Source organism: Loxodonta africana, chromosome 18 (genome assembly GCF_030014295.1).
Source record: "Loxodonta africana isolate mLoxAfr1 chromosome 18, mLoxAfr1.hap2, whole genome shotgun sequence".
NCBI classification, from domain to species: domain Eukaryota; kingdom Metazoa; phylum Chordata; class Mammalia; order Proboscidea; family Elephantidae; genus Loxodonta; species Loxodonta africana.
Window position 1 is genome coordinate 15,756,962 of NC_087359.1, and position 21,355 is coordinate 15,778,316.

The window sequence follows — 21,355 nt, forward strand, 5'->3', positions numbered from 1 at the left end:
GCCTTCCAGACTAATGTTGCCAAACAGGGTGCTTCTCCCACCTCCCTGTCCCCAAACGCCTGGCCAGGGCTAGCCCTCAGCCCAGCTGTCCACCCAGGTGCACCTGTCTCCGCTGAGGCTTGACCTGCCTCTAAAATTACATGCATCAAAACCAGACTGATGAACCTGCCTGGCCTCATGCCCCACACACAAAGAGCACCACCACATCAACGACGAGAACAACTGTCGGTCCATAATGGACCACCTCCTTCTTAGCTTTAGGGGACGCCACGCAACAGAGTCCCAGCAAGGCCAGCTCTGCTCAGGCCCAGCCAGTAACTATCACGCCCCCTGCTCCTGCCACAAAGGTGTGAACTGAAGGGAGGCCTTGAGTCTTGGCTGCAAAGCCCCTGGCATTAATCAGGGACACATCACCAAGCAACCGGTCTTCTGGGAGCACCAGAGCCAGCGCCCTGTCCCAGAGGTGTCTGGGCTCTCAGACAAGCGGGCTCATCCTGCCAAGGAGACCCTCTCATGCCCCTTGGTTCTCTGTCCTTTCAAGTCCAAGCGTCCAGAACACAGCATGGAGATCCTTCCACGGGTAGAGTGAAGGGCTTAGAAGTCGGAGCACCTGGGTCCCGGGCCAGATTCTGTTTCAACATCAACATGGATTCTCTCCCCACATGCAAATCTGGCTCCAGCAAACACCGTGTGGGAAAGCAGGCCAACAGTTGGCACTTGGAGGGCTCCTGGTATGCGAAGACCCGAGTCTGTAACAGTGTTTGTGATAACCAATTTGGCCTGTGTCTGCTAAAGAACGTACTATCCAGCTGTCCAGGGCTCAGCCCAGTGAGAGCAAGACAGAGCAGAGGGTCACCCTCCTGCCACTCGGCATGCACTGGTACCGCAGAGAAACAAAAAAGGACACTTTCTAGAAGTGCAAAATACAAAATCCTCATCCTGCCCCCAAATGGACAGTCTCCACAGCACCCTGAGGCTCTTGAAGAACAGAACTCAAAAAACGTGGTTTAAGGGAGGATGGGCCAGATCTCCGGGTCGGTGCTTACGGATTCCATGCTGTGGCTCCTGAGTCCTCATGGGGGGCGGGGACAGGCAGGGAATAAAAATGAAAAGAGAAGTGTGCTCCCCAGGGCGGGGGTGGATGCACCCAGGATGTGAGGCATTGGCAGGATTTTAACTCGGGGCAGCCAGAGCAACTTCCTGCCTGCAGGGGAGGCTGTGTGGGCTGCATACCCACCCTGCCACACCCCCACAATACCTCCCCTAACCCCCACCCTCCCACCCCTAGGTAGCTTCCTGTCTGCCCTGGACACTGCCGCAAGCCCCAAACCTCCTTTTGGGCCAGCTGCAGAGTTCCAGGGTGGATGTCACCCCAGAAAATTCAGCCTGCTCAGGGCTGTCCCCTGGGCCTCCACCTTTCAGAGCCAACTTGAGAAGACAACTGCATCCCCCCACCCCAGCCGCTGCCGAAGAGCTGACAGTTTCTGCTTTCTTCGGATGAACCTTGCAGAAAGCGAGAAAGCGCCCAGTAGTCCAGGCAGCAGCCGCCTCACCCCGCCCCCTCCAGCTGCTCACAGCGAGCTCCACTCTCCTGGAGGCATGCCTAACCCTCCACAGCCCGGCCATCCAAGCTGGACACGCTGGCTCCTCCTCTGGCCCCTGCCCCGACAGCCCAGCTCAGGCGGCCTCCCTGGCTCCTGCTGCCCCGGCCGGAATGCTGCTCTCCTTCCCCTGCAACCTCCAGGCCCACTGTCCGCCTCCTTCACACCGACTTCTCTGGTCAGCCCGCGGTGACCTTTCTCTGTCTCAATTCTGACACGTGTATCACCCATGGTTTCGATGGACCGCACACCCTGCTCCTCTAACCATTTCTTCCCCATGTCCGAAGTTGTCCTCCACACCCACACCTTCCCCCTACCAACTCCACCGCAAGTGCCTGGAGTCCTGGGGGACCACCTGCCTTCCTGCCCCCAAGTCAGCTGTGCAAGGAGGGCCAAACGACCCAGCACCCCTCACACATTCACAGTCACGCATACACACTCACACACACATGCACACATGCTTGTTCCTGCACTTGCATACTCACATGCTTCCACTCGTGCACACTCACTCATGGACACATGCACACGCAGGCATAATGCTCATCCACAACCTTGTAAGCACACTCACATATGTACACACGCTTGTGCACACACACACATTTACGTGCACACACTCATGCAAACACACACCCACACCCATGTGCACACACACACGTGCACTTGTGAGTACACACTTACGCATGCACACTCACACATGCACACAGACACGCACATACTGAGCAGCCATTTGGGATGGGCTGAGCACGGCAGAGTTTACCTGGCACCCCTGGGGACTCTGATCCACACAGTGTTCCAGAGGCTCCTCCGGGGCTCCTCCCTGCAAGCATGAAATCCTTCCCTGCAGTCAAAGGGCTGCCAGCCGTTCCACAAGGCCGGTCTCAATGAGGCCATTGTCTCTGGCTAAATTAGAGGGTCAAGAAGCTATCTTGTCCAAAAAAAAAAAAAAACAGCAGCTCTCCTGGGAGGCAGCCACAGAGGCCGCCAGTGTTTCTGGCCGAGTGCACATCACGTCCAGGACAGAGCTGCACCGGGGCAAGGCAGGACGCACAAGCTCCAGGGCTGCCAGACTAGTGCAACCCCCAAGTCACTGCCCTCCCATCTGCACAGGCTTCCACCTCCCCCCGCCCCCTTTTCCTCAGAAATTCCCACAACACGATGTTTTGGGATCAGGAAATAAAGGCAGAAACTTCCACCCCACAGGCCACAAGGAGAAAGTGCTCATGGAACTTTCCTGAAAGGGGCAGCTGTTCCCAAGGCCCACTGGGCTCAGTTAGCGAATACCCCATCTCGGGCACTTAGGGGAGGAAAGCCCCTGCAGAAGGCGAGAGGAGTCTCCAGGCAGCAGCTGCTGCAGGGAGGGCAGATTTGGGGGAGACCCCAGTAAGAGTTCGCGCCTCCTCCCATGCCAAGATGATCTGGGTACCCTGTCATTCCAACTTTTCAGACCTCAACCCCCTGGTTCTGGGACAGTGTGGACAGAAGGCCCACGAATGGACACAGCGGATGCACTGTTTCACCCTTCGCATGGAGTGACAGCCACTGGGGCTTGACAGCCTGCACTGGCTCTTCAATGGCCCCCCAGCACAGGATTTGGAAGGCTCTGGTCCCCAGGAGACGCCCCTGCAGATGGGGCAGCCCTGAGATGGAGCATGTGTGCCCTGGGCTCGGGTATCCAAATGCTGGTCCAGGTCCTGGTCGTTGGGGGCTCCAGGACCCCGGGCTTGTCACCTCCCGGCTTGGCCTGGCACCCTCTCAGCCCGGCCTCTCCCGGGCCCATCCCACCAGACAGCTCTGCCCTACTCTGCGGGCGCCTGCGAGCCCCTCCGCAGGGCGGGGGCTCCAGGCCCGGCAGAGGCAGGCCCGCCCCTCCGCAATACAGGCCCCAGGAGTGCTGGAAACTATTGTGTGCGCTTCCCTTCCGACTGCTGTATTTACTCCCCGGGACGCAGGGAGCCAGGGCAAGGCCACAGGCAGTCAGAAGGGCACAAGAAAATACACACAGGCGCAGGGACGGAAGCTAGACCCACACCCGCACCCGGAGGGAGAAACCCCCCAAGTTTCCCCACACTGTTAAACCCAGAAGAGGGAGAAGGACGCACACAGGCCCCTTCTTTCCCCGCCGTCCAGCTCTGGGGTCAGAGTAGGGCGTCCCCAGGCCTGGATGGGCCCTGCGCCAGTCCGGTGGGGAGCGCCGCCCGCGGGTGCCCACTCGGAGGCGGTCCCCAGACGGATTCGGCCGAGCCCCGGCCCGAAACTGCGTGGGGGATGGGAGGGCTGCCACCGAGCCGGACGCGGCCGCCCACTCCGCCGGGTGAGCAACCGACTCCTCTCCGCCGCCCGCACCGCCCAGCCCGAAAGCCGCCGAAGCGAGAGGGAGGAAAAGGGCGGTCGGCGGCTCCAAGTGAAACTGAGCGCCCCGAGTGGTTTCGCAGCAGCCTGCGCGCCACCCAGGAGGTCGCTGCTGCTCGGTGAACACAAACAAGAAAGGAAGGAAGCCGGCCGGCAGCGCGGGGCGAGCGAGGGGCCGCGGGAGCAAGGTCCTCCACGTCGGCGACGCGGGGACAGGCGCGCGGCGCTCTAGGCGCGGGGACGCCTCCATAGGGGGCCCGCCAACCTCCCGCGCCCCGGTCCCCTGCCAGGCCGGCCCGGCACCCACCTTCGAAGTCCGAGATGATCCCGTCCAGCTGTGCGTTGACCGCCGGGTCGGACATGGTGGCTCAAAGGCCGCGAATGCGCCGGGGCGGCGGCTAGGAAGAGCCCGGCCGGGCCGCCGTGCGCACTGGCTCGGGCGCCGCGTCCTCCGTGCAGAGTTCGCGCGGAGCCGCGGCCCCCGGATCGGCCGAATGAATGGGGGCGGTGCGGCGCGGCCCTCCCGCCCCCGCCCCCGCCCCGCCCCCGCCGGCGGATCGGGTTCCCGCACCCGCCGGCCCCCGCCGCGCACTGGCTGCCGCGCCCGCCCGTCACCACGCCGGGCTGGGCCGGGCTGGGCTGGGCGGGTGGCAGCAGCAGGCCGAGTCCCGGGCCCTCGCCCCGCGCCCCCCTCCTCCCGCCTGGCCCGCGCCCAGGGGACCGCCGCGGCCCCGGCTCCAGCCCCCGCCCGCTCGCAGGCCCAGGGCGGCCGGACTCCCCGCTGCGGCCAGATGTGGGCGGATGTGGAGGCCGGCCGCGCGGGGCCGGGCGCCGAGGGGAAGAGCGGCCTCCCCTTCCCGGGGCGCGGGGGTCCTTTGGCGGGAGGTTCATTTACTCAGCAAACAAAGTTCGCCCGCCTCCCTTCCCGCGCTTGGCGCTTCGGAAGGGTTAAGCGGCAGCACTCTCGGCCCAGTGTTCTCCTCCGGCCTCGGTCTGGTCCTCGACCCGATTCTCCCGTGGGCCCAGGCCAGCGAGCAGAATCTGGGCCTGGGGACCAGAGAGCGCGCGAGTCACGTTGCCGGAGACTGGAAGCACCCGAATTCCCCCCCGCCGCGTGCGCCCTTACAGCAGCCCCCCGCCCCCCCCCCCCCCCCCCCCGCCCTGCCACCCCGGAGTCGGGGCTGGGACCTGTGGATAGGCATCAGGCAGGATGAAGCGCCTGTCACAACAGCCAAGGAGGTGTGTGTCCCCCAATAAGGGGGCTTCTCGAGGGCAGAGCTGGACCCTGGCCTTCCACCTGGGAAGAAGATATTTCATACCTCCTGAACGAAGGAATGAGCGAATGAGGAGAAGGGGAGATGCCCCTCTGCCCATCTGTCCGGGCCTCAAGGGTGCTTAGGGTGCTTAGATAGCCAAGTGTTTCCATACCTAGGGCAGGAGTCTTTAATGCCTCCATTCATTCCACAAACATTGATTAAACTCTATTACCTACAAGGCAGGCGGGTCCCAGGGGCTGGGGACAAAATGGTGCATTAGACACAGAATTTGAGAAGCAGCAGGCCATTGCTCAGTCCCAGAAAGAGTCCTCTGGGTCCGCACCTAACCTCACCTGGCTGACCCCGGCCCAGGCCTAACAGTCGCCTGGGAGCTGCTTAAAAGAAGTGGCCCAGAGCCATCCCTGGAAACTGATCCTACAGTTCTGAGGGGAGCCCAGGAATCTGCATTTTTACAAGCATCCCTCCCCACCAAGTGAGGCGGATGCAGGTGGCGATGGCCCTGAGAGGCATTGCTGCAGGTGCTATCCCAGCCCAGCACGTGGTACTTGCTCCCACCTGTTATCACAGACACCCAAGGCTCTGCCTTTAGCACAAAGTCAGGGAGCCCTAGAGAATTCCAAGGACCCCTGATGGTGCAGTGGTTAAGGGCTTGGCTACTAACAGAAACATTGGCGGTTCAAACCCACTAGCTGCTCCACGGGGGGAAGATGTGCAGCCTGCTTCCCTAAATATTAGAGCCTTGGAACCCTATGGGGCAGTTCTCCTCTGTCCTACAGATTCACTATGAGTTGGAGTCAACACAGCAACAGGTAATGAGGATCCCTCCTCCCCGCCCCAGCCCCTGGGCAACTCTGCAGTACTGTCCCCAAGTGTGTGACGTGTGTGCACCCGGGAGCTCATCCACTACCATGCCCCTCTCCTCCCCCATCCTTTCAGAATGATCCCAAATGTGCAGGAGGTGCTGAGACCTCACGCTGCCTCAGAGGCAGCAGCTGGGCTACTGGGGGCACCATGGAGAATCTACTAGGTTTGATGGGTGCGTCTAAGTAGGTGAGATCGGGGCCTGCCTGTTTAGGGAAAGCAGTCACTCCCTCTCTCATGCTTCGGATATTTTGAATTATTTTCAACCAAGTGAGTTTATGGACACAGGAACTGCAAAACCACAGCCATGTCAGATGCGTGCACGCCCTTGTCTGCTTGGGAGCCCGGGTTCCAGAAAAGGAGCCAGGAATAGCCCCCAGAGGCTTCCGCATCAGCCCCGAACACTTCTTGTCTGAAAACCACCAGCTGGGCCTGTTAAGCCATCTGTCCACTCAGCACTTGGGGGCTTGGGGTCCCAGCGGTGGCCCATAGTCCCTAAGAAACTCAGCATAACCACACGGCCCCCGGAAGACTCCAGGCAGGGTGGATGACCCAGTAAGCAGGCTTACTTGTGCTTACAGATGTGGTGAAACCCACATGAAATTGGTCACTACAGATTGGTAAGTACAAGTAAGCCCGTGCTTGCCTTGCTTACGGGGTCATCCGTCCCCGTCAGGGATTGTAAATGTGAAAAGGGGCTTTGATTCGGTAGGAAGGTGCTGTGGGGTTGGGAGAGAGACAGATGCCAGCCATACCTAGAAGCAGAATCTTTGATGTGGTGAAAAAATGTGAAATTGTTCACAACAGATGATCTGGTAAGCAAGGTAAGCATTGTGCTTATCTCTTGCCTATTGGATAATTCGCCCCTGGTTCTGGGGCCTCCGGGCAGCATCCAGCCAGGGCCACAGCATTATTCTCAGGACTTTTATCAGAAGCACCTGGTGAGTGTAGACACACCCACATGATTGTTCTCCCAGAGGGCTGGCATGGAGTTCCTCCAGATTAGCACAGGGCCACTTTATTGTGCACCATTCACCAACATTCACAGTGCAGCTCACAGTCTTAGGCATATTTCCTCAGGGAGCCCAGCCAGGGTGCACGCCCCACAGAAATGCTCCCCTCTGGGAGCCCAAGGGACAATGGCAGGAGGGAGCCAATCTCCTTAGCCAGAAACGGCCCCATGCTGGCAGGACTGTGCTCCAAGGCCAACAAGTCCACCCCCTACCTCTGGCCCCACTTCCCTGTAACCACTTGGGCAGGCGTTGCCAGGCCTAGGAGCCCCGGTGGTTAAGTGTCCGGCTGCTAACCAAAAGGTCGGCAGTTTGAATCCACCACCTGTTCCTTGGAAATCCTATGGGGCAGTTCTACTGTCGTGCAGGGTCGCTAGTTAGGAGCGACTCAATGGCAATGGGTGCCAGGCCCAGGGCTCTTCAGGTAAGGAGATTCCCCAGGCTGCCTCAGAAAACCCAACCCAGAGCTTGGCCTTGCTCCCAGCCAGGAAGTTCCCCCTTGTGTCTACCCAACTGCTCTAATGGTACATCATTTATTTCCTCCTTTTTTCTCTGCCCTCAGAGGAGATGGGAAACAGCTGGGCTCCACCCTTCATGTCATAATTACTTTCTCCAGACTCTAGGACAGTCCAGTTGTTCCTCAGTCTCCTCTCTCTCAGCTCCAATCATCCTGCCCCAGCCCTTTAATCATCCCAGCTCTCGTTTGATCTCTTCTGATGACTGTGCCTATTTGGGGGCTCCAGGATTTTAATAAGGGCCTGATCGGTAGGGGGTGGTAGGAGCCTCCCCAGCCCCCCTTTCCCAGGGCGTGAGCCTTCGCAGCTGGGGGCTGGGCAGACAGGCTGGACAAGGCAGGGAACAGAGGAAAGGAGTAGCAGTTCACGGAGGGAAGAAGGAGCTTCATTTTGGCAAGAAAGAAATAACAAGTCCTCTATATTCTGTAACTGTGTGTTCTCCCAAGGAACACCACATCTGGTCCTAGGATAACCAAAGGGGATGGACAATGTGATTTGAGGGACACCACAGGGGCCCCCAACTCACAGGTCCACCGTGAGACCTGTTGTGGGTTGAGCAGTGGCCCCCAAAAGGACAAATGTGGCCTTATTTGGTATAGGGGTCTCTGCAGATATAACTGTAGTCTCTGGGGGTGCGAACAGTTAATGCACAAAGCTGCTAACTGAAAGGTTGTTGGTTTGAGTTTACCCAGAGGTGCCTCCAAAGAGAGGCCTGGCGATCTATTTCTGAAAAATCAGCCACAGAAAATCCTACGGAGCACAGTTCTACAGTGACACTCATGGGGCTGCTGTGAGTCGGAGCTGAAGCCATGGCAACCGGTGGTAGTATACAGATGTAATTAAGGTAAGAATCTAGAGAGTCGAGCACCCTGGATTACTCAGGTGGACCCTAAACGCAGTGATGAGCGTCCTTCTAAGAGACAGGAAAGGAGACCCAGAAACACAGAAGAGAAGGCGATGTGAAGACGAAGGCAGAGACTGAGCGACGCTGCCACAAGCCAAGGACACCTGGAGTTACCACGCTTCCCCTCCAGAGCCTTCAGAGAAATGTGACCCTGCCCACAACTCCATTTTGGGCTTCAGGCCTCCACAGACATTTAAGACAACAAATCTCTGCTGTTTTAACACACCCAGTTTGTGGCAATTTGTTACACCAGCCACAGGAAACGAATGCAGACCTACAGATCTTAGTTTCCTGTTTGAACCACTCCTTTAGCAAAGCTTCATCTTCCCAAGACGTCTAATACGTCACGACACGTGGCGTAGGTAGCACATGCTGCCTGAGGGAACGAGCGAGGGGCAGTGTCCAGCAGCAAGTTTTAATAAGAAAAGCTGTGGCAGGGGGGTAGGGAGAAAAGGTGTGATATGAAGCCCAGCTCAGGCCTTTCTGGAAATGGGAAGGAGTGGGCCTGAAGAGAGACCCCACGGGTCAGGCTCTGGTGGGCCGAACCTTGCAAAACGTGGGAAAAGAGGGAAGGGAGGAAATGGTGGGCGGAAACAGCCGTTTGGCGGGCCCCTCTGTATCCGTGACCCAAGCTCAGAGCTGGGCCGGGTACAGCAGTCAGTGGGGGCTGGGGCACAGAGGGAGGACCATGGCTCCTTGCCGGCAACACTGAACGTGTGGACAAAAAAACAAACAGCAACCAGTGCCACTGAGCCCAACTCACAGCGACCCCATGTGTGCACAGTAGAACTGTGCTCCATAGGTTTTCAATGGTTGTGGCCTTTCGGAAGCAGATCACCAGGCCTTTCTTCCAAGGTGCCTCTGGGTAGGTTCGAACTACCAACCTTTAGGTTAGTGTCAAGCACTTAACCAATTGCACCACCCAGGGACTCCCAGCCTTTGGATAGGATGCCCTATTAGTGAACGGATCTATCTCCTCATAGACGGGGTCTCCCCAAGGGCAGGGATCATAAGGTCTCATCTTTGCACAAATCTGGCACACAGTAGGTCCTAACTGAGCTCCAGAGCCTTGGATCCATGGGCCGGTGGCCCTCCTACCTCCACATCAAGCTCCCACAGCCAGCCGCCCCAGTAAATGGTGCCACCACCTACCTAGTCGATCAAGCCAGAGGTCTCGGCATCATCCTTGCATCCCTGCCGTCCACATCCAAACCTTCACTAAGTTTCTACCTCCAAAGTATCAACTGATCCATCTACATCTGACCTCAAGTGCCCCTGTCCCAGCTGAAGCCACCCTCCTCCAGGGGTATGCTGGCTAAGTGTTAAACCACAGCTCTGGGCTGGGGGCGGGGAGCTGATTTGTTTGCCCGTTCCTGAGCTGTAAATACTCCCATCATAGCCAGTCTCAAGCTACCAGCGTGACATCATTGAAGGTGGAGCCAGGATGAGATCCCAGTAGCTGCAGTTCTGTAATGTTTCTACCATTCAGGTACCACAGATTTGCATAACATCAAGAGCAGAGATAATACTAAAACGTAGTAAAATACTTGGGAGATGATGAGTTTTGTGTATTTACTACCTTTGATTTTCATATAATTATTTGTAAGTTTACATAATTTAATATCGAATTCTGGCTGGGTTTAACAATGGACTCACAAAACTCCTAAAAAGCTTAACAGTTGGCTCTTGCCAGTGGTCCTCCCTGTTACTGCAGAGTTTCCTAATTGTCCTTCCTGCTTCCACTCTAGCTCCCCTTCCTAACCCGAACGCTAATCGGCACTCAGAGTGAGATTTTAAACGTCAGGTTGGATTATCTCACCTCCTGCCCATTCACACTTGGAATGAAGCCCAGACTCCTTACTTGGTTCCCCAGGTCCACTGTGACCTGGCTCTGCCCACATCTCTTATCTACTCACCACTCAGCCCCACCACCTTTGCGTTCTTAACACTCTCTGCTGCCACAGGACATTTGCACTGGCCACTGCCTCTGCCTGGATAGCTTCCTCCAAGTCTCCCCCTGCTGACTCCCTCTTTTTGTTGGCTGTGTTGTAGTCGGCTCCCGACACATGGCAACCCCACGCACGGCAGATTGAAACACTGCCCAGTCCTGAGCCATCCTCATGATCCATTACAGGTTGTGAATTGAACCCTTGTGATCCATAGGGTTCTAATTGGCTGATTTTTGGAAGTAGAGTGCCAGGCCTTTCTTCCTAGTCTATCTTAGTCTGAAAGCTCCACTGAAGCCTGTTCAGCATCACAGCAACATGAAAGCCTCCAGTGACAGATGGTGGTGGCTGCACATGAAGTGCACTGGCCAAGAATCAAACCCAGGTCTCCCAGGTGGGAGGTGAGAATTCTATCACTGAGACATCACTGCCTGTGCCCTGTCTGTAACTTAGATCTGAAACATCTCCCCCTGCGCCGGGAGCCTCCCAGAAGCACATTGCTTCCTTGCCTCAGACCCACAACAAGCACCGTGAGCTTCTGTTCAATCCTGTGCACTTCCTTTCCAAAAGGCAGGATCACCGAAACTCCTGACAGGGAATCCACCCAAAGGGACAGAGAGGGTGTTCAGACCACCACAAAGCCAGGCCCAGACCTTGGGTACACTCGATTCCAGGCAGTCCTGGGTCCCCTCTCCCTCTGCATCACCCCGTGACATCAACTGCAACCTAGTCTCATACTATGAAGTCTTTAAAAAAAAAAAAAAACCCACTGCCGTCGAGTCGACTCCAATTTATGGTGACCCCATGTGTGCAGAGCAGAACTGCTCCATGGGGTTTTCATGGCTGGGATCCTTTGGAAGCAGGTCGCCAGGATTTTCTTCTGAGTCGCCTCTGGGTAGGTTCAAATCATTAACTTTTGTTTAGTAGTCAAGCACTTAACGGTTTTTTAGGCCACTGGATTTTGCTTTCCCCTGAAGCTCCTCTGTGGGTACAGCTTACATTTGACCAGTACACAGGCTGTAAACACCTTCCCACCATCTGCCAGCTGCTCAAATGCAATGATACGGTTCCATTTCAAAGCAGAAAACGCCATTTTCTTAGCACAAGATTAATCTGTACCCCCAACATCCCAGTTATCACCCTGGTCTGCTTCGCTCCAAAGATTTACAGTAAACCCTGACTGCACCAGCCCGAGCCTTTATCTGAGACAGGGGACTTTTTAAACAAAGTATTACCCTGCAAAATTCATGGAGTCACAGAGGGAGGCTTCTGGCCTTCAGGACCCAGCAAACCCTTGCTCCCTCCATCACTATATGCTGCCACCTCACCCAAGCCCCCTACTCGGATGACAAAGCTGCTCCGGGCAGAATCAGCTCAGAGGTTCCCTATCTCCCACTCTGACAAACTGACCAGGACTGCAGCACTGCCCACCCCTACCCTCCTGTCCTTCTGTTCCACTTGTAAATTTTACTGACATGATACTAAGCTGGACGGGACCCTGGGAGGAGGGCACAGAAGGTCTGGGTGGAAATTATGGCCCCTCCAGGGATGGTCCCTCTGCAGCAGAGCCTGGCTTGGGGCTTCTGAGAGTCATGTGTTTATTTCCACATCTGTCGAATGAGCTCTTGACAGGCAAATTCAGATGTCTGGAAGGCCACCCCCAGCTTTGGTGAGTTACCATCCAGACGTGCTTCTCTTGATGGCTCATTCATTCTTCCCAATGATTCCCATTTCACACAGTCCCAGGGGACCCTCCTTTCCGACCCAAAGACAGGGCTTAAGACCCCAGCCTCCTGTTGCTGTTGTTAGGTGCCATCAAGTTGATTTCGACTCATAGTGACCCCACATGACGGAGTAGAACAGCCCCATAGGGCTTCCCAGGCCATAATCTTTATGGGAGCAGATTGCCAGGTCTTTCTCCTTCAGAGCCTCTGGTGGGCTGGCCTTTTGGTTAGCAGAGGAGTGCTTAACCATTGCACCACCAGGGCCCCTTCCCCAGCCCCCGAGCAACCAGCCATCAAAGGCTGTGGCTACAGGGAGGGCGTGGGGGGTACACAGCATCCTATTCACACCAGCTGATGAAAGACTCCCCCTAGTCCTTCCAGGGCTTGGTGAAGTCATACAACGGGCCTCTCAGGAGTGGCCAGCCTGGTACCAACCCAGCCTCAGGTCACTCGAGTGACTAAAGCACACAGCTTGCTGATGTCACCGGCTGTGCTAGCCACAGGCTCCTCATCCAGGGTGGCCAGAAGCCTCGCTAGGCAAGATGCCCAGCAGGGACAGGCTGTCCCAGGAGCCTGGGGCCCTGGCCTCCCCACCACCTCCTCAGGCCAGTCCCCCGCCCGGGGCACTGCAGGCAGCTCACCACCACTGCAGTGTGGGACAAGGGCTGAGTCACCAGCCTGCCCCAGTTCCACGTCAACAAGAACAGCAAGCATCAGAGCAGAGAGGGAAGGGAAACTCGGGCCTCTGTAGCCACACATATTTTTAAAGTTGCCACAGCGACGGAGCAACTTTGTCTCCAGGGAGCTCCCTACCCGCCTGCCCGCTGTGCACTGCCAGCTACAGACTCTAACAATGCCCCTGCCCACCGCCCAGAGGGACCAGCAGGTGGAAGGAAAGAGGGCTGCAACGCAGAGGGGCGGTCAGTCAACATGGGATAGGAAGTGCTTCTGGAAAGATGGAAAACCTGGGACTAGCGGGAAGGGCAGGGAAGCCCCTTCCCTCCTCCACATCCTCTCAGAAGGGTCTGCAGAACTTATCCCACCACCCGTAATCGCTGCGTGAATCCCTCTTCAAGCTCTGTTACATGACCATCCACCCTACACTTGAACGCCTCCAGTGATGGAGAGCTCAGTACTGCTGACGCCACTCTATCTTTGGCTGTTTAAAAAAGAGTCAGAAACAGAGACAGAGAGAATTACAGGCTGCCTGACTGTAGCTTTTGCCCATGAAAGAAGGTATCCACTTTATTTTTTTTCCAGAAAAGAAAGGTGGGGAGAAAATGCAGAGATTTGAATCACTAGCAGCTCTTTCTGGGGGCCTAGAGTTTGGAACATCAGCCCCCTAAGTTGTGAGAAGCGGACTAAGACCCTCACTGTCCACACTGGAAATCCAGCTTCCCCACAGGGCTCGGTTAGGGATACCGGGCAAACATCAGCCCCTATGCAGGCCTGCAAGGAGGGTCCTACCCAGGCAGGCGTGAAATCCGGGCCACGGAAACTTATAAAGCACAGAACAGACTGGCTCTGAGGCCCTGGGAGACAATTTGTTGGCAAATGGTCCAAACATTTCCAGAAACCTGCTGAGCAGCCTGGGTCTGCAGAGCTAAAGACTTTTTCCAGAAGGATGACGCTGAGACGCGAGCGTCTCCTGGGCATTCCTGGGCGATGTTCCCCACGGCAGCTGGCAACCCCATGACGCTTGGGTGTTCTAGAACCTTCCCGGGGGCAAATCCAGGGCTGGGGGAGGGGAGGCCTGAGTGGCCTTTGCCTGCCTCCTGCGCCAGGTTTCCATGAGTCAATAGGGAAGCCAGGGGCCTTTGGGCAGAGTTTCTGCACTGACGCTGGTCCCCCCTCCTCTTCTTCCTCACTTCCACTGCCTGTCCCTGGTCTCTACCCCTCCACTAGGGGATGGAGGACAAAGAGGGGGGCCACTCATTCAGCCCCAGCTTGCTTAGAAGAGGCTCTGAGCACCCCCGTTGGGAAAGGGGGCTGACATTCACATTAAGATGCGTGTGAAGCGTCCCGTGGACTGGACTTCTCTCCCCCATTCCCCGTCCACCATGAGTTTGAGAGGAGGCTCTGAGCCCGTGAAGCTGACCCCTGCCCCGCAGTGACCCCACGGAAGAGGGGGCTGCTGGGCCACCCTGTACCTGAGGCCTGGCCTTGCCCTGGCCGGGAGCCTGGGAACAGCATGCTCCCCGTGGGAGGTGGCAGGAAGAGCTGGGCGTGTTGGCCGGTCCCTCCCCCAAACAGTCTGGAACTGCTTTCTCTTTATAATGAGACCTTCTCCACCCTGAGTGTTGCTGGCAGCCAGCCGGCAGGCCACATCAACCTAAATGAACCATTTGTCCCTTGTGTGAAGTGACCTAGGAGACTCATGGCTTTGCTACTAACAAGCCCCTCCCCCCAGCATGAGTCACTCACCCAGATGACCCAGCCTGGTGGAGGGCCCCTGCCAGGGCTTTGCCAGTTCTCACCGAGATGTGTGAAGGGGAGAGACCAGCACAAAGACAGTGCTACCAGGTCAAATGCAGAGGCCCAGAGCCCTGCATCTGAGTGTCTACATATGGGGACCCCAGCTGCTTCTTGGTTCCCAGGACCTGGGGCAGCCATGCCCCCCGCCACCCATTTGGAGCAGTCTATTTTTTTTTTTTTTTTTTAGGGTAAACAGGGGGCTGAGAGGGTGGGCCAGTATGGGAACAGGCCAGGGAGAACAGAGTCAAGACAGGGCTCGGGCCTTGAGGATCAATGATAGCCTTCCTACCTCTGGGCAGTGAATCCCAGAACTAACCAAGTCAGGGGCTCCTGGGGGGTGCAAACGGTTAACACACTCAGCTACTAACTAGAACTTGGAGGTTCGAGTCCCCACGGAGGCACCTCAGAAGAAATGCCTGGTGAGCTATATCAGCCATTGAAAATCCTGTGGAGCACAGTTCTACTCTGACACACATGGGGTCACCATGAGGCAGAGTGACTCAACAGCAAGTGGGTTTTTTGCTTTTTGTTTTTAATTAATGATAAAAACTCCATCTCTTTCCCTCACTCTGCTCTGGGCTCTGGGGAGGTAGCAAGCAGGGGGCTGCTGCTGGTCTTCCTCCAGGGGTGCCTTGGTTCCTCCCGACTTAACCCCAAGCTGTTGGGGGGGACTTTCTCAAATGCATGTGTAGCCTGTCCTTTCCCTGCTCACATCCCAGCCCTCGCGGCATCCTCATCTGCTGACTCCCGCAGTCTCCTGCCAGCCCTCCTGCCCCTCCCTGAGCTTCTGCTCCTGGTTACTCCCATACCCACCTGCTCCCCGGACAAGCCAGGTATCACACCTCTGTGCCTGTCTTATTGTCTCCTTTGCCTGGCCGGTCCTTCCCACCTCCTGGGCCTGACTCAGTCTTGGTTCTTCTGCAGGTCTCAGCTTAGACATCCTTTCTGTTCAGAAGTCTTCCTGGAGCCCTAGGTGGAGCAAGTCTCCTCAGGCTCTCCTCGTCCCTGGGGCAGCTGCGACCTCAGGCCTCACTGCCACCCGCACCCAGGAGGCCCTCTGTGGCTGTGGGATGCACAGGCCAGGAGGAGAGCCCTTTAAACTGGCACAGGAGGTCTGCAAACACGTGGGGCACCATCAGCTCTGCTGAAGGAAACACAGGTGGGTCTGCAACCTGGACGCCAACTCCTCACTCCCCACCCCACGCCTTCCTCCTTCAGGAGGTGGAAGTTAGGCAGCTGGGAGGGGAGGTGGGCTTCGTGGAGCACGGGTTCAGAGAGGACAGCCTTTTCTGCTCCGGGAACCAGGAAGGGCGCGCCAGCCGGAGGAGGAAGGAGGAGATGAGCAGTCCTCCCCTGACCAGCCGTTCTGCAGCCAGATGGGTGACTTCTCAGCACAGCTGTTCCTCAGTGGAGAGAAATGTCTCACCTTCAGGAGTAGGGTGGGGACGTTCCAGACGGGGCTAGCAGGGACCACAGAGTCCTGGTCTCCGTGGCTCATCCCATCTGTGTGGCCACAGACCTGGCCCCGGGCCCACCACCTCTGCCCAAAAGCAGGCATGGGAAGGGCACAGCCTGGAGGGTGGGGTGGGGCACAGCATCTGGCTGGGGGTGCAGGCTCACACACAGCTCCACTGGAGCCTGGAGACTTAGGCATCCCTCTCAGGGAGGCCAACATGGGCATCATAGGCCAGCGAATCAACAAACGTCAGCATGCCCAGATTGGTCCTCAGTCCCTCTGCTAACACTGAGAGGGGGAAACCGACATCTTGTTGGCCAGCAGACCCAGCAATTGACAGACGTGTGACCGATCAAGTTTAAAAGGACTTATTGCCGTCGAGTCGATTGTGACCCATAGTGACCCTACAGGACAGAGTAGAATTGCCTCATAGGGCTTCCAAGGCAGTAAATATTTACGGAAGTAGACTTGGTGGGTTTGATCAGCCAACCTTTTGGCTTGAAGCCAAGCGCTTTAACCACTGTGCCACCAGGGCTTCAATCAAGTGTATGAGCTCGATGACGAACAATCAAGAACATTTATTCAGCTTTATCCAGACCCAAAACCAAACCCACTGCCAATGAGTAGATTCCAACTCATGGCCACTCCATGTGACAGAAAAACTGTTCCATAGAGATTTTTTTTTTTTTGGCTGTAATCTTTGCAAAAGTAGCTTGCTAGGCCTTTCTTCTGCAGCGCCTCTGGGTGGGTTTGAACCACCATCCTTTAGGTTAGTGGCTGACAGCAAACCATTTGCACTGCCCAGGGACTCCTAAAGGGAGCATAGTTCAACACTAATGGTAGAACTGAAGTGACAGATCTGTGGATGTTCATTGGACAATTCTTTCAACCTCACAGTGTGTTTGAAAATTTACACAATAAAATGTAGAGCAGAGAAAGGTTGTCGGGGTGACTGTTGGAGCAGAGGCCCCAGTGGGGTGTGCTCTGGAAGTACAGCTTGGGGTGCAGCTGCACCTACTCTTTCTCCTTCTTAAGATGCCAAGCAGGACATTTACTGAGCACATGCCTCTTAAAGGTCCAGAACCTCGCTTCTCCCTGGTCTCTGCCCATCCTGGAAGATTCTAGAAGGTGGTGTGGCACAGTACGTGGCACACATCTGATGTTGAGGCAGCCCTTCCCCCGTACCTGGTCTGCCTGCCCAGAGCTCCCCCCAGCAGCCCTGCTCAGCCACTAGCCGACACTTTTGGACGTCTCGCCAATAGCCTCTTTAGCTGTGCCCTGGTGAGCTCGCAAACAGCCCAAGTCATAAACAAGGCCACTAATGAACATCTCAACAGCTTCCTTACCCCAGCGCCCTCCCCCTTCCCACCAATGTTCTGACCCACTGGACGCTGAGGGGTACCCGAGCCCCTTCCTGGTGCTGGGTCTCCCGAGGCTGCCCCACAGGCCACAGAGGGCCAAGGCAGATGGGACAGCAGCTTGAGGACCACAGCCCTGCTCAGGCCTGGCCTGCCAAGACCACCAGGCAGGGGCCCCCCCTTTTGTGCCCCTGTGCTACATAGAGAGCAGCAGAGAGGAAGGCAGCAGGGAGGACAAGCTTCTGTGTTGCTGTGATGCCAGATTTCAGTGGCGCTTCCAATCTAAGATAGACTAGGAAGAAAAACCTGGTGGTCTATTTCCAAAAAGTCAGCCAGTGAAACCTCTATGGATCTACAAGGGTCCGATTCACAAATGATCACGGGGATGGCACAGGACCAGGCAGTGTTTCATTCCATTGTGGATGGGGTCGCAGCTAACAACAACATATAGGTCTAGGAACGCCCTCGCCAGCATGCCCTGAGTTGCACGGAATTGCTCACAGCTTCAGATGCTGATTTTTTTCTGAGGATGGAGACACACAGGGCCCGGCACAGTGCATTACACAGATAGGATTTAAGTCGTTCACGTGGAAGGCATTTCGGATGCAGCAGCCGCTGCGCTTGGGATGCTAATCTTTCCACCGGGAATGGAAAGGTGTTAAATGTGCACGCGCCACGCAGCGTGTGACACAAAGCAACAGTGAGGACACAGGCAAGACCACTCACTGGCCCGTGTCCCAAAGCAGAACCTTGGCAGCTGCCACAGGCTGGGGATATGGGCAGCATCCGCACAAATGCTGCACACACTGCTCGGCTCACGCAGCCGACGTCACCCACACACTCGGGGCCGGGAGCCTGGCAACCGTCTACCAGCACCCAGCGCTGGTAATCCCCAGCTGCTCTCCCGATGACGCCACACAGAGACGCCACCCAAAGCAGAACGAGAGAGCCTTGTTGTCAAGGTCACACACCCCAAAGAAGATCTCTGGGCCACTGGACAGAGATGGGCAGATCAGCCAGAGCCAAAATCACCAGCTGCCAGTCACACAGGGAGATGGAGGAGCACAGACCCATCTATCTGACATTCTTATCGAGCAGCTAGGTTGGAGTCTACCCAGAGGTGCCGTGAAAGAAAGGCCTGGCAATCTGCTTCTGAAAAATCAGCCATGAAAACCCTATGGAGCACAATTCTACTCTGACATACATGGAGTCTCCATGAGACAGCCTTGACTCAACGGCAAGCAGTTTTGAGGCAGTGATGGCTCAGTGGTAGAATTCTGCCTCCCATGTAGGAGACCTAGGTTCAGTTCTGGCCAACGCATCTCATGTGCAGCCACCACTCATCCGTCAGCGGAGGCTCGTGTGTTGTTGGGATGCTGAACAGGTTTCAGCGGAGCTTCCAGACTAAGGTGGACTAGGAAGAAAGGTCTGGCAATCACTTTTGAAAGTCAGCCAATGAAAACCCTATGGATCACAATGGTCCAATCTGCAACTGATCATGGGGACGACACAGGCCCGAGTGCTGTTTTGTTCCGTTGTGCACAGGGTCACATGAGTCAGGGCTGACTCGACGGCAGCTCAGAACACAATGAGCTAAGCAGCCCAGGCAATCCCAAGAGTCAGCCCATGGAAATACAACGTGACCCTTTCCTGTGCCTGATGTCCTGGGAGGAATCTGCACTGTTGGAGACACTGGAACCGGGATGCAAATCTGAGCTGTTGTTAGCTGGGGGAACCCAGGCAAGTCGGCCAATGCCCCAAGCCTCTGTTGCCTTGTAAGGGAGCAGCAAGGGTGCCGCTGCACCAGGTTTCCGCCAGATGGCATCTAGAGTATCCACACTGGGCCTGGGCTGGGGGCGCCTGGACAGTGGCTGGGACCATGTTGCTTCACCAGCACATGTCCTCATGTGTCCCTCCATGCCCCATGGAAAGTGCTCCAACCATGATTATCCATGCTGACCAGAGGGGCAGGGAATGGCAGCAGGAGGCCGGGCCCCTCAGCTGCTTCCCCAGGCTTTCCTGGGAGAGCTGACCAGCTTGAGTGTCATGTCCTCAACAGACAGCTGCTGGTGACTCTGCCCGCAAGAAAGCCTACTGCTGGCCTGGTAGCCGGCTGCCAGGACGGGGTCTCGAGAAATGGAGTAAGGGGTCGTCCAGCCCTCCCTCTAGGAAAGAGGCTTCAGGCCAGGCAGGAGCACCTGGGGAAGTCCAGTCCCCACAAGTGGGCCAGGCGAGAGTGATGGGGCTGCAAGAAAAGCCCTCTGGTGCCCATAACAGGACAGGGCCAAGGGGCACGCGCCTCCACCAGGGCCTGACTGGTGAGAGCCACTTCACATCAGAGCATCACCTTGAGTGGCTGAGAGTGGGTGTGTATGCAAGAGTGCATGTGTTTGAGTCAGCATGAGTGTGAATAAACAAGTGTGCATGTGTGAATGTGAGTGTGCACGTGTGAGTATATGTGTGTAAGTCTGTATACAAGTGTACATGTGAGTGTGTGTGTGAGTCCATCTGTGTACAAGTATACATATGAGTGCATGTGTATGTGTGTGTGTTATTGAGCATGTATGTGTGTGCATCTGTGTACAAGTGTACACGTGAGTATGTGTGTATCTGTGTAAGTATGTTATTGAACGTGTGTGTGTCTGTGTACAAGTATACATGTGAGTGTGTAAGTGTCTGTAAGGACAGACAGACTGTGAACAAGTTGCTTAACCCCTCTGGACCTCGGTTTCCTCATCTATGAAGTGGGCATAACCTACTCCATAAGGCTGCCATGAAATTAAAACGCGTTACTGTTTCTAAAGTGCTTAAAACAGTGGAACAGAGCCTGGCACAGAACTAGTGCTGTATGTTTGTAAACAGTAACAAATAAGACACAAGGAAAGTGCTCAAAGCGGAGCTTGGCACACAGTGAGCATTCGATCAGTGTGGCTTTTCTACGCCTCTCTACGGAGAGTCCCCCCAGTAACTCCCAGGAGCAGCTGAGCCTGGAGCCCTGCTCTAGGAAGCCTTTCAGGGCGGGGGTCTCTTAGCCTAGAGGGATCAGGTCCTCTCTGCTTATAGCTGCCTTGAGTACTCTGTGTCTGTGTTTGTGTATGCATGCACACAGACGCAACACTGACATGTGCAGGATTGTACACACGTGTGACTCTGAGCATGCTCACCAAGACCCCGTGCAACCCAGTGCTCAGCTCTGACATCTAGGCTTGCAGGCCAGAGTGAGGCTGAAGCTCTGTTTCCATAGGAACCAGGTGTAACAAGATCTTCAGTCACCACTCACTGCCATCAAGTCGATTCGACTCAGAGTGACTCTATAGGACAGAGTACAACTTCCCCATAGGGACTGTGATCTTTATGGAAGCAGACTGCCACATCTTTCTCCTGTGGAGCTGCTGGTGGATTCGAACTGACAACCTTATGGTTAGCAATGGAGTGCTTAATCACTGCGCCACCAGGGCTCCTTTTCAGTCACCAGGGCAGCCCAAAAGAAAGAGCAGGGGAGAAAAGGTGGTAGGGTCAAGCCCCATCTGGGCCACTGCCCTAAAGACAAGTCAGTGTCTGGGGCTTGATGGTGGAGGGTCCCCTGTGATGGACACACCCCCAGTAACAGTACACTTTGAAAGTCAAGTTCTCATAAAATAACAGGCTCCTGGTATTGGCAAAAAACCTTAGAAGTCCCTTCTGCAGCCTCCCTGAACAATCCCCACATAGCCTCTGCTTGAATGCAAGGCACGGAGAACTCACTACTTTGCAAAATAGCCTGTTCCACTATACCGTAGTGAAGCTTGTGAGAGAAAAAAACACCTCTTTATGTAACAAGTGAAACTCCACCTCCTAGTGCCTTCCAAGTATCTGGTACTACTTTTATATTTTGAGGAA

At 56.0% G+C, this 21,355-nt stretch overlaps 1 protein-coding gene across 2 annotated transcripts in view; it reads right to left on the reverse strand.

Annotated features, from left to right (window-relative positions):
- Positions 1–21,355, reverse strand: part of SEPTIN9 (septin 9) — a 164,592-nt gene that overhangs the window by 118,125 nt on the left and 25,112 nt on the right. Inside the window, exon 1 of one of the 2 annotated variants that reach the window (XM_064270675.1) lies at positions 4,258–4,390. The exons of the other annotated variant lie outside the window; for it this stretch is intronic. Within the exon in view, the coding sequence (XP_064126745.1) occupies positions 4,258–4,312 (55 nt within the window). The 5' untranslated portion in view covers positions 4,313–4,390. Of the gene's footprint in view, positions 1–4,257; positions 4,391–21,355 lie in introns of those variants that run through there. 2 annotated transcript variants of the gene reach the window in all.